Consider the following 13,468-nt stretch of genomic DNA (forward strand, 5'->3'; position numbering starts at 1 on the left):
ATGTTTACATCATCTAGTGGTAAGCTGCTTCTTCGTTTCCTTTGCTCGTAAAAGTTTATTGTACATCAAAAATCATGCCTCTAACCAGGAAAGTAGATGGACGAGGATGTAATCCGACAAGTTTGGACACTTGACGGCCTATTTAGACCATGGAATGGCGAGAATGACACGAAAAGAAGCTTGGTTCTACCCACCTTTTCTTCCTGAAGAGTCATTTTTCATTTAAAACGGAAACTATAACTAGATTCTATCAGTCGGCATCCTATTACCACCAGACATTGTTTGGTAAGAGATGTTTTATTAGGTTGTTGGCTCCCAAGAAGTCTGCAGTGAGTATAATTCAGCGATGTAGTCGGAAAAGAAAAAGCAAACATTGCGGTGCGATTTTGAAATGAATGCGGCACATATGCCTAAAATGATTAAAATACACAGATATCAAATGTTATTTTAAATGTGCCTGTTACTACATTACATTTTTACTGACTTGTATATAAAACCTTAATTGAGGTGTTTGGATGTTTTTAAATGATTTTAGAGGAAGAATAGAGCGACTCCCATAGGCTCCATTGTAAGTGGACTTTGGATTGAATTTATTTTCTATTTAGAATACATAAAAAAGAAAACATGTGTTCTTGTCTTACATAACAATTGCGAATGATAGGCAAAATTCCAAGAGAGTGTAGTTCCCTTTTAAAGTGATTTAGAGGCAGAATGAGTGAGTTTTTACAAAGGAGAATACAACAACAACAAAAAACTTGTTTTCTGGTCTCTCAAAAGGATTGTGAATAATAGGAAAAAAAAAAAAATGCAGTTCCCCTCTAAAGTACAGTTTTTTCTCTGTTAGAGAAACTGGGTCATATGTTATGTTTTAATGTCTTTTTTTGTTGCCATCACTTTCCCACAAATTCGACATGGTGGCACGTCTGGCTGTGTTGATGGACTCATCTTGCTCATTCAGTTTAAAACAAAAATATTACCACACCAGGACATGTTAAATTCATTATCGATTATTTTCCTCCATTTTTTTTTTTTTTTTTTACCTTGTGGTGCTTTTCACTAGCGACAAGCGAGATAGTTTGTTTGTGCATCTTATGTGTGTAAGTGAGCAGCCCCGCCTTCACCCAAAGAGACTAAGCTAGTGGATGGCTGACAAGAGGGTTCACGCCGTTCATTTTAATTTTGCTATTCAAGAGATGTGCTCAGGTGCACACACACGCACAGGCACACGCACAGGCACACGCACGCACACGCAGACACACACACACGCACAGGCAGACACACACACACACACACGCCAACACACAAGAAGAACTTAACAATGTAGACACCTTGTGGTGGCGAAAACCCTTGGCAAGCACCCAGCTGAGTAAAGGACGTGGGATCAAGCCAAGGACAAGCACGTAGAGGCAAATGAAATCGTCTGTTTGGCCGATGATAAATACAAGTGGACGGGTGTACTGATAAAACCAGTGAAGAACAAGATTTATCAGAGAAAAAAAACTACAGGCAAATATTGTATATTCATCAGAGCGGTCAACAGATTTTGGTTAAAACTATGGGGGGAAAAAACAAACACTACAGCGGACCAATAACTTTTCTAGCCCTAGGATAGGACTGCGCTGCAACCAAGGACAACAGCAATTGTGGGCATCTGTTATGGACCATCTGGGTGGGCCTTAAGGCTGGCTAAAGGGATGTGACCTCTGCTTGAATGACAGTCACACACTCGCTCAAAAACTCTCACTGGCCATTAAATTAGGCACACATGCAAGATCCAATACAAGAGAAGAACAACTGACACTGTCAGGGAGGCATTCACCGAACAGTATGGTCATGCAGCATGTTGAGGGCCATAAGGCATAAAGCGCTTCAACAGAAAAACGTGGGACGCAGTCAAGATTTCATCCACCTCTTCCTTTCACGCTCCAAAATAAAGACGTGACCCACATTTTCAGATAATAGTTTTAGCTTTACCGAAGGAGGTTTACAGCAAGAGAAAGGATGGCTCAGAGATGGTTAAGCCTATCAGAATTTGAATTGTATGTGGTTGCAATGTTGTATACATGGAAATGTACCACATAGTCCACTCTAGACATTAGTGGCATAGTGCACTGAGAATTATGTACAGTGGATCTCAGCATATTTGTGATTTAGCAGATTTGGTTAAAAAAATATATCATTGATTGTATTGGGATTTATTTTCTATGAAAACAGGCCGTCTTTTCAAGAAAAAGACCTCTCTTATACCCTTAATCAGGAATAATTCATGAACATCTGATAATACAGCATCAAATGTACAAATATGCAGTATAGCATAGGGGTGGGGGAAATTATTGATTCAGATGCATCACAATTGGGACGTAGACGATTTTAAATTAATGGACAAACGTCCAAATGTTGATTAACTAACAATGTTTTATTTATATACACATACACAGAATACACAGTACATATACATACATATATATACTGTATATATACATATATACACATATATACACATACATACATATATACTGCATATATACATATATACATACATATATACATACACATACATACATACATACTGTATATATATATATATATATATATATATATATATATATATATATACATTCATATATACACATATATACATATATACAGTATATATATATATTTATATATACACACAGTATATATATATATACATACAGTATACTGTGTATATGTATATTTATATATATGCACATCCAGTATATATATTTATATATACTGTGTGTATGTATACAATAATTCAACCATAAAGTATAATATGAATACATATATATACACATACATATTTATATATACAAATCTATATACATATGTATATACAGTATATACATATGTATATGTACACACACACACACACATATGTACATATATTTTTTATATATATATATATATATATACACATACATATATATATATATACACACACATATATATATCTTTATATATATATATATATATATATATATATATATATATATATATATACATACATATATACACACATACATATTTTATACATACAAATGTGTATACATATACATATATATACACACACATATATATATATACATACATACATACATATACACACACATATATATATATACACTTATATATATACATATATGTATACACATATATATATATATATATACATACATACATACACACACACACACACACACACACACATTATATCACATTATATATATATATATATATATATATATATATATATATATATATATATATATATATATATATACATACTTACATACATGAAAAATTGTGAGATGCCCATATACTGTATTCCCACCCTAATTACATTCATGTAATGTAGTGATGTCAGTGTAAGATGGTGACTTGCTGCAAGGTTTTGATACTCGCAGCAAGGTGAACAGAATTAAGTTAATATGTGATAAAAGAGAAACGCCTTCCGCAACAACCCAGCATCCGTGAACCACAGTTAGCCACTCGGGAGAGAGGTCGAGGCAGCCCTACATCAACGGGAGTGCGATCATAGCACTAGCATGACGACCAGACTAAAGGTTCGACTGTGACTCCAAGTCATCTTTGAATTATTTGCCATTTGAGGGTGGTCACGGAATGTACCCACTCCGCGAATAGCAGGGATCTACTGTATTACATTTGAATAAGAGGAGATTTTTACACAATTGGTTAATGCATTTGCAAATTAAACAATAGATATGTTCACTCTCCAGTTCCCACAAAAGGTACACCTGATCAAAATAAATAACTTCACTTTTGTGGGTCTTATTACATTATGCATCTCTACCTACAGTATACTTGTGGACAGTGTGAGTGTATCCTCTTATTATAATCATGACTGATGGACAGATTAAAACTTCAAACATCACACTACCAACTGTCGATACTGAGTAAGACACTTGGTCCATTATTAGTTGTGAATATTTAAATCCCAGAGAGCCTTTCGCGGGATTTCCAGCCAAGAAGTATCCGAGTGTTCTTGGCATTGATACAAGAGTGTGAACACGTGTTTACATTTGGAAACAATCTCAGGGCATAGCAGGGTTATGACACTTCCTGTCTCGTCTGCTTTGGCGCTCCTTGACAGCGCTCGGAAACACGCCGACTGCCTGATGCTGATAATGGGTGGCTGCGAGCGCGGAGGACACATGACATCTCCGCCTCCGTCCCACTCAACGAGTGGATGGTTAGATTCCGCTCCGAGCCATTTTTTCCTGGAACTTTTAAAAAATACAAAACAACTCCTGAATGGCATGCCAAGCGAGCCGTATGCTTTGCATGCAAAGTGATAGGAGGTGGGAGGAAGGCAACTTGGAGGCAGGGATGACTAAGTAGGATGACAAAAAAAGGGTGATTTTCCATGTAGTTTGTCTAGCCTTAGTCTAGTCCAGGGTTCCAAAGATTTTCCGGGGAGGGCTACATACAGAAAAATTGTATGCAGGGGCCACTTTGATACATTTTGTACTTTACAGATATTAAAACTACTCTAATGTAGGCCAATATATAATATATATTTTTTATTTGATATATTTACCCCAAAAATAGCCTCAGTTCTGTTTTACAGCTGACAAAAGGCCTGATTTACAAAGATCCAAATACCACACGCTAACCAGCATGCACAAAAAACTAAATAGTGGTTACTTGGCATGTTGCTTGTAATCTACTAATACTGTGTGTGCAATTGAAAAGTGGTGCTGACCGCCTTATTTAAATATGTGGCAATGTGTTGAACCAGCAGGACACATCTATAATCTGTGACACTTTTTCTGAATCGCAATATGCAATTGCGATATGCACACGGACACTTTCTGACAATTTTCTATTCGGTGGACGAGCCTGTGGATTGCATTACAAACGCCTTTGTTAGTCTGGAATGGCTAAAACGTGAGAAAGTACACAAGGAAAGACGTATTTTTATGTACAAAGTATATTATGGTAATATAATAATATATTTCCCCCCCAAAAAAAAAAACGCACATCATTAAAAAGAACCCCAGCAAACGCATCAATTTAATTTATTAAATTTATTTAAATTCGCCCCAAAAAGTGGCGGTTTGGAAAATTTACAGAGATGCCAAGAGGGCGACAATATCCCACGCTCTTATGGCTTCTTGTACGTAATGACATAATTTCGTACGCACGTAACACATGCACGCGCATTAGCTTTAGGTATTGTTAGCATATAATAGCAATTTGGCAAGCTAGTATTAGCATTGTATTAGCAAAGTAGATTATATCACAGGGGTGTAAAAGTCAAGGCCCGCGAGTCAGATCCGGCCCGTGAATGAATTATCTATGGCCCCCGGGGTGATATTTGATTAGTATTAGATCCGGCCCGCAGGCCACAGCTGCCTGCGGTTGTTTTGCACGCACCAATACTCAATCAGTGTTTGCGCTAGGAATTTTCAAAATGGGGTCCCAGGGAGCCTATCAAGTCATAAAAATGGGGTCCCACAGTACATTTTTGCGGTCCCCCATTTTTGTAACAGTTTTGAAAACAAAATGATAAATGTATGCATTATCCTGTTATATCTCACATTCTATATTGTGTTTTGGAAAAAGGTTGTCATAAACTTCTGTTCATAACTTTTATGGACATAATTACTTATACAAAAGAAAACAAATGTTTATGCATATGTACATGTATTCATTTATAAACATTCCTTCACTTTCTTCTTTCCTTCATGGATCTATACTTTACCGCTGCCAGTATTTATTTTTTATATTTTCATTCTAATATTTTCAGTATGAGTTTGTTCTATTTTTGGCCAAAGTAAGACAAAGAAAACAATCTGAAGTTGTCTTAATTTTTTTAATTTGTAATGCCATGATTTTAATAGCCCGCAGTGTGCACAGATTTGCCTCCATGCGGCCCCTGAGCAAAAAGGACTTTAACACCCCTGTTCTATCACATCAAAATGACTGCAAATTGTTCGTTGCTTCTCCAACAGCAATAAAATTATAAAATTGCTGAATAAACAATATGTCAAATATGAGGTGGCAACTTGTCCAGGGTGTACCCCGCTTTCCGCCCGAATGCAGCCGAGATAGGCTCCAGCAACCCCCTGCGACACCGAAAGGGACAAGCGGTAGAAAATGGATGGATGGATTTTTATTTCTTACAGTCCACCGAAATGTTGACACACACACAACCACGTAGGACAGAGAATTAGGGTGTCAGGTACAGGTGGTGACAAACCCCTAGATGCAGAGATGGCAGGCTTGGTGCAGGAAAACGTTTACAAAAAAAATGTTTTCAATTTAATGTCCAAAAAATGCGGGAAAAACACAGACCAGGAACTAGGAGACAGGAAACAGGATACCAGGAAAACAGGTGAACTGGAATCAGCGAGCAGCAACCAGCAAACAGTACACAGCATACAGGTAGTAGCTTACAATACTCCAGCACTGACTGGAGGGCGAGACAGGTCTAAATAGTGGCCTTATTGGCAATTGCCACCAGGTGTGCCAGACTGCCGCTCAGGGACAGGTGAAGGAAAACAGCGCTCAGGGAGACAAGCAGGAAACTGAACCAAAATAAGAGCCCTGACAGGAAATAAAACACAGAGGGAAAACTAAAACAGCCAAATTGTCAGTGACAAGCCTGACATCTGGTCGGTCTGTGCAGTGTGAGCACCGATCCCTCAGTTTTTGCGCGTCCTTCTGACACATGCTGAATAAAACGGCAAATACAGCGATGAGCGTTGTTTATTCACATTGCGTGTGCTAAATAATTATTTTTGCATTTTCTCCTCCCAGTATTGTAGATGTTTTGGTGAGCATCATATATTTTGCATAATAATGTAGACAGAGACACAAAATGGATTGTACACCTTATTCTGCTCACTTAACAGATGCAACCCACTTTGCACACATTTAGTAGATCAGCATGTGTTTTGGTACACGCAAGCCTTTAGTAGATCAGTCCCCAAATGCTCAAAATTTGGAAATAAATTAATCATAGACATGTATGCATGTATGTTTTAGGTTATTCTGCCCCATCCAAAAAATATTATCCAAATGGATGAATTTACCCTACCCTTCAGTGAAAACTGGATCACAAGGTGAGGAAATCCAATATTTCTTTTTCTGGATGCTAACAGATAAGATCTCTCATCCTCAGAAAGGCTCCATCCTGTTAATTCCTTATCTATGTGGACTCCTTTTGGTAGCCCTGACAGGCTAAATTGGATTGATTTTTTAATTAGGTTCACTCTCTGGGTAAATGGGCTTAATTGTTTGAATTATCTCACCGGTTTCTTAAGGTGGTTGAGGTTAAGTACAAAATGTGTTGCTGTTCCAGTACACAAAGCAGTACGATCGAGTCCAATTCTTATCAGCTACTAGCAGATTATTGTAATTAAAGGCCGGTAGTATATGCTTACTCTGGGTTTTATCGAGATATTAGTCAAATTTTGACTGGTTGCTTGTAAAAAAAAAATAACTGCAATCACAGATTTAAAAATATACAGTATATGTGGTGGAAACAAAAATCTGTTTTTTTTTTTTTTAAATGGATAAATGATAATTATAAGGGGCCATTTAACAAAAAAGTCCAGCTAAGTGTGCATTCAGTCATGGCTACGCTTAAAAAAAAAAAGGTGGCCAAAAAAATCAGTAGAGCAGTGAATGCGGTAATGACTCCCTAATTTAATGACCATTTAATTTCGTCTGCAGGGCCAGTCTTTTGTGTTGGGCTTGAAAAAAAAAAGCCAATAGAACTCATAGTTGAATGGCACAATTATTTCACCATTGGATGGTGCTTTGGGGCACAACTGGCAACTATGCGGCTTTACTGTGCATCTGCTTTGATCAGAATGCCTAAATAATAGACAATTTTGTAAATTTGAAGCAAAAAATTCAAAAAACAAAACGGTGGCTGCAATTCCCATTCGCCGCGCTTTGTTTTTTCCCCACTGCAGAGGTTTATTTGGGGGCGGGGTGTCCGCTCTATATCTTTGCTTCTGAGCAGCAAGAATAAAGATCACAGTTATCAGTGCTTAGGCAGGTTGAGGCCACTGTGGTGGGGGTGGGGGTTGTGGGGCGATGTCATGTGACTTGTGATGACATAGCCCCAAAGACGAGTCATTACAATCTCTGAAGGGAGCCTCAACACAAAAATCCATTTGGGCTCGTCCGAGGTGGTGGAGTGGGGGGAAGCGAGATAAGGCGGCGCCCGATCCAAGCGTGTCATTTCGCTCGCACTCCATTCGAAATTCATTTTTTTTGACACCGATCATAAAGTGTTTTTTGGTCTTAATTATAGGTAATGACTCCATTGTGCTTTCCTACCATCAGGACATCTTGGGAGAAAATTCGCAATGCCGCAAGGGGGGTGCGGTCGACGAAGCACGCGCCATGACAGAAAATGGCTGCTCCAGGCACAAGGGTGGATGAACAATTCCAACATAGTGTTTGTGTGCACCCTCCTGTCAATCGGCGACTTAAGCAAGTGCCCTGTCTTGCCTTACCTAAGTTCAATACCAAAGTTCAAATGACCATAAATAAGAATTTACTCACACATTTTCGAGTATAATTCCAGAATGGCATGTGATCATGAGTCTATAATATGCTGCGACGGGAGGGGGTGGTGGGCTGCAGCTCAAGCTGCTCCCATCGCAATCCTGTTCCACTTGGTTAGTCTCAATTTCACAGATGATGTTCTTCACTGAGACTGAGGGGCGGAAGTCGTATTCCAAAGCACTCCGAAAGTTGGAGTAGGATGTTCATCACGACTGTTTGGGCATATAGAAGCCATCTGTCAATGTCACCTTTTCGGGATTGCGGAAAGTGAGAAGGCAGAACACGTGTACCGTCCAGTCTAAAGTTTGGACACATCTTCTCATGCAATACATGAGAAAGTGTGTCAAACGCTTGATAACTGACTTTTTGCATTTTCATTCAAAAACAAAATCACGGCCAGAAGACGTGAAATAAACACATACAATATCATTTTTAATAACTCTCTCCGGTCTAATAGACGCGTGCCATACAGCTATAGATGATATTTGTCTTTTACCTGACAGCTTCTATGTTAGCTACCTCTCTTTGTTTATAATGTCATATTTTATGCCGCCCTTTGTTTTGCTGCAGCTGTAATATTGTACTTGGTACTTGGGATTTGTTATATATCGTATATATTATACAATAATATATCAGTAAATATTATATACTGTATATATAATATGTAAATATTACATATGTTATATTGCTACTATGGTACATTTTCACTCTACTTTATACCTTTGTTTTTGCCCTCTTTTTGTGCCCTTGTGTGCATTATCCTTTCCATCCTTTGTAACTGAGCTACTATGTGGAACAATTACCCTTGTGGATCATTAAAGTTTGTCTAAGTCTATATATGTTGTTACAAATAGAAATTATATGTATTATATTGTGATTTTATTCTAAACCTGCAGTTCAGGAAATAAAGAGAAACATTAGCTTTTGGTTGATTTCCTTTGTAAGGGTTACAGATTTCAGGAAAAAAACAACTCTTGTTATGCAAAAGACAAATATCCCCTGCAGAGGACATTGGTTTTCAGGAGAATCTCTTTTAATATCATAATAAAGCCTTAAAACATTCTGCGGACCAGTTTAAAAAACAAACAAAAAAAAAAACTTAAGCTCATGACCAAAAATTGTGTTTCAGCAAATCTGCAACACACAAGATATAAGACATTTAATTAGCAGCGTGAACTCATCACGCACATTTTCACAAATCCATTTTGATGCAAATGAGCCGAAAAAAGCCCTGCAGGATTCAAAAAGTATATTTATGATTTCTGAGCAAGGGTAAAAAATGGCTGCAAGTATATAAAATCCACAGTGAGTCATTCATGTATGAATAGAACATAAAGATAAATTGTTTGTGTATATATAGGCCATCCTCATGGAGACAGATAAGGCGTAAAGGAGATTCTGTGCTTGAAAAAAAATATTTTAAAGAGTCATTTTCAAGTGGTGGGAATCCGGCCCTTATGTGGGCACACCTAAGCCCCCAAAGACTCGCACAAGAAAGGTGAAACAGTTGGTGAAAATTAAAGCATCACTCCAAGGAGTGGGCAGCGGGAAGGCACGGGATTTGATGAATCAAGGACCTTTTGTTCACAGTGGGGAAAAAATTACTCCTTTCCGAACAACAGGCGGGCGTCATTTGGAGCCATTTAGGTTTGAAGCCGACGCGGAGGATGACGGAGGAGAGGAAGGTCATTTAAAAGAGGATGCGGGAGATGATGATGTGGCCAGAGTGGGGTGCTTAAGTGGGCCTTCTCCTGCTTGAATCAATTCCACGCTCAGTAAGCCACAGCGGCATCCCGACGTCAACGCAACCCAACGTAGCAAACAAAGCAATAAATGTAAACATGCAGAATTGGAATCATAAACATTGATAAAACCATTTTTTCCCACGTTTTACCTATTTAGTTGAGATTTGGAGAGGATGATGCCATTTTTGTCGATATTTTATAGCATTACAGAATTGTTATAATTCTATATGTTGATTCTGTCTGTCCTTTGTTAAGTCTTTTTGAGTTTCAAGCAAAGTGCTTATGAATTAAATGTATAAATATTACAACCAAATATTGATTTGTCCAGAAAGTACAAAAAAACAACATGTAATTGATACACTCCTCACCAAGCTTACAATTAGGGTCCTCATTACGGGGGAAAAAAGACCAAGCAGCATTGAAACAAAAATTGCAATAATGAATGAATAATTCTAATATCGCACTGATTTTTTTAAAATTTAAAATCATAATCATCGACAAAAAAGGTATATGTTAGTAACCCATAGCCATAAATAGGAAAGCCAAAGGTATTTACCACATTTTCTAACACAGCTAGCACAATTATCTATATTGTGAAATGTATATGTAATGTAAAAAAAATATAATTTATTATCTATTCTTGTAGGCCGACACAGGGCATGCAGTTGTAAAATTTGTGATCCATCAAATGTACATCTAAATTGACGTAAAAGTCAGCTGTGATACAAATATTGACAATATTGATCCAAGTGTGGTATCGGATCGACACCATCCTGATGAGAAATATGGTTATTTTCACAAAAATGTGTTTTTATTAACTGTGATGTTCAAATACATTGTTACTGTACATACCAATATGTTGTTTTAAAACTCAGGGAACAGACTATTGGACATTGAAGGCATTTGAATAAGAGCCAATGCTAGTTGACTTATTTTGCTTAAAAAATGTTATGTAATTAACGGGAATGATTTTATCATTTAGTTGATATTGTGGAATTGTTCACAAGCAAGTGTCGATACAAATGTTTTAGTTCGCCTTTTTTTAGACTGTAAAATGAAAAAAATTTAATTGAACAGTATCCGCAATACTATCCATGTATTTACATGTTTCGTTGTTATCGTGTCAATACCAACAATGTGATGACAACAAGAAGGCAGGTGACATCTTGACCGACTTGCACCATTAGCCAAAACATTAGCATCTTTCATTAAAGACAGGTTTCTCTCTAAAACAAGTTGTCTGATAACCACTCGTGTCTTTTAATTGTATATTGAACTAATTTAAAATCTCTCCACATTACTTCACAATAAAAAGGTTTTATTAAAAAAAATTTTTTTAGGCCCTTCGAGAACTTTCCAAGAAATCACGTGTGCCATTCCTTAATTATTTCTCCGCTTATTATTATTGTGTACATGTGTGTAGGTTTGAGACACTTTTTGGATCAAAATAACCTCCGCTGTAATACTTTCAAATGTAAAAATAAGAAATGAACATGAAAAAGAAGGTTATTCCTACCTGCACAAGGTGGCTCTTCTGCTTCCCCGCTGCTGACGTCCATTTCCTCTCAACGGAGCGCGCTCACTGAAGGCAGGCGGCTTCCTCCTCCTCTTCCTCCTCCTCCCCCCGTCCTCCTTCTCCTGGTCCCAGATAGTCTGTGAGAGAGAAAGAGAGAGAGATGACAAGTCAATGAATATCTAAAGCAGGGGTTTCAAACTTATTTTACATCGGGTGGGCCACATGGAGAAAAAGCTACCCCCAAGTGGGCCAGACTGGTAAAATGACGGAACGATAACTTAAAAATAAAGACAACTTCATATTGTTTTATTTGTTTAAAAATAGAAAGAGCACATTCTTAAAATGTACAAATCATAATGTTGCGGTTAATATCAATCAATCAATCAATGTTTACTTATATAGCCCTAAATCACTAGTGTCTCAAAGGGCTGCACAAACCACCACGACATCCTCGGTAGGCCCACATAAGGGCAAGGAAAACTCACACCCAGTGGGACTTCGGTGACAATAATGACCCAGTGGGACGTCGGTGACAATGATGACTATGAGAACCTTGGAGAGGAGGAAAGCAATGGATGTCGAGCGGGTCTAACATGTGAAAGTTCAATCCATAATGGATCCAACACAGTCGCAAGAGTCCAGTCCAAAGCGGATCCAACACAGCAGCAAGAGTCCCGTTCACAGCGGAGCCAGCAGGAAACCATCCCAAGCGGAGGCGGATCAGCAGCGCAGAGATGTCCCCAGCCGATACACAGGCAAGCAGTACATAGCCACCGGATCACACGGGAGAGTGGGACATAGAAGAAAAAGAAAAGAAACGGCAGATCAACTGGTCTAAAAAGGGAGTCTATTTAAAGGCTAGAGTATACAAATGAGTTTTAAGGTGAGACTTAAATGCTTCTACTGAGGTGGCATCTCGAACTGTTACCGGGAGGCCATTCCAGAGTATTGGAGCCCGAACGGAAAACGGTCTATAGCCCGCAGACTTTTTTTGGGCTTTGGGAATCACTAATAAGCCGGAGTCCTTTGAACGCAGATTTCTTGCCGGGACATATGGTACAATACAATCGGCAAGATAGGATGGAGCTAGACCGTGTAGTATTTTATACGTAAGTAGTAAAACCTTAAAGTCACATCTTAAGTAAAATAGTATTTTATTTTAAAGGCCTACTGAAATGAGATTTTCTTATTCAAACGGGGATAGCTAGTTCATTCTTTGTGTCATACTTGAGCATTTCGCGATATTGCCATATTTTTGCTGATAGGGTTTAGTAGAGAACATCCACGATAAAGTTCGCAACTTACGGTGCTAAGAGAAAAGCCCTGCCTCTACCGGAAGTCGCAGACGATGACGTAGCAAGTGTGGGGGCTCCTAACATATTCACATTGTTTTTAATGGGAGCCTCGGACAAAAAGTGCTATTCGGACCGAGAAAACGATAATTTCCCCATTAATTTGAGCGAGGATGAAAGATTCGTGTTTGAGGATATTGATAGCGACGGATTAAAAAAAAAAAACGCAAATGCATTAGGACGGATTCTGATGTTTTTAAACACATTTACTAGGATAATTCTGGGAAATCCCTTATTTTTCTATTGTGAGTTAAATATGACCTGATAGTCGGAAGGGTGTCTCC

General features: G+C 38.0%; 1 protein-coding gene across 2 annotated transcripts in view; it reads right to left on the minus strand.

Annotated features, from left to right (window-relative positions):
• Window positions 1-13,468, minus strand: part of LOC133558353 (zinc finger protein 385C-like) — a 79,706-nt gene that overhangs the window by 64,236 nt on the left and 2,002 nt on the right. For both annotated transcript variants that reach the window (XM_061909664.1, XM_061909666.1), the window contains exon 2: window positions 11,833-11,969. In XM_061909664.1, the coding sequence (XP_061765648.1) occupies window positions 11,833-11,875 (43 nt within the window). In that variant the 5' untranslated portion in view covers window positions 11,876-11,969. The remainder of the gene's footprint in view (window positions 1-11,832; window positions 11,970-13,468) is intronic.

The sequence above is a fragment of the Nerophis ophidion genome, linkage group LG08 (genome assembly GCF_033978795.1).
Source record: "Nerophis ophidion isolate RoL-2023_Sa linkage group LG08, RoL_Noph_v1.0, whole genome shotgun sequence".
In the NCBI taxonomy this organism is placed as follows: domain Eukaryota; kingdom Metazoa; phylum Chordata; class Actinopteri; order Syngnathiformes; family Syngnathidae; genus Nerophis; species Nerophis ophidion.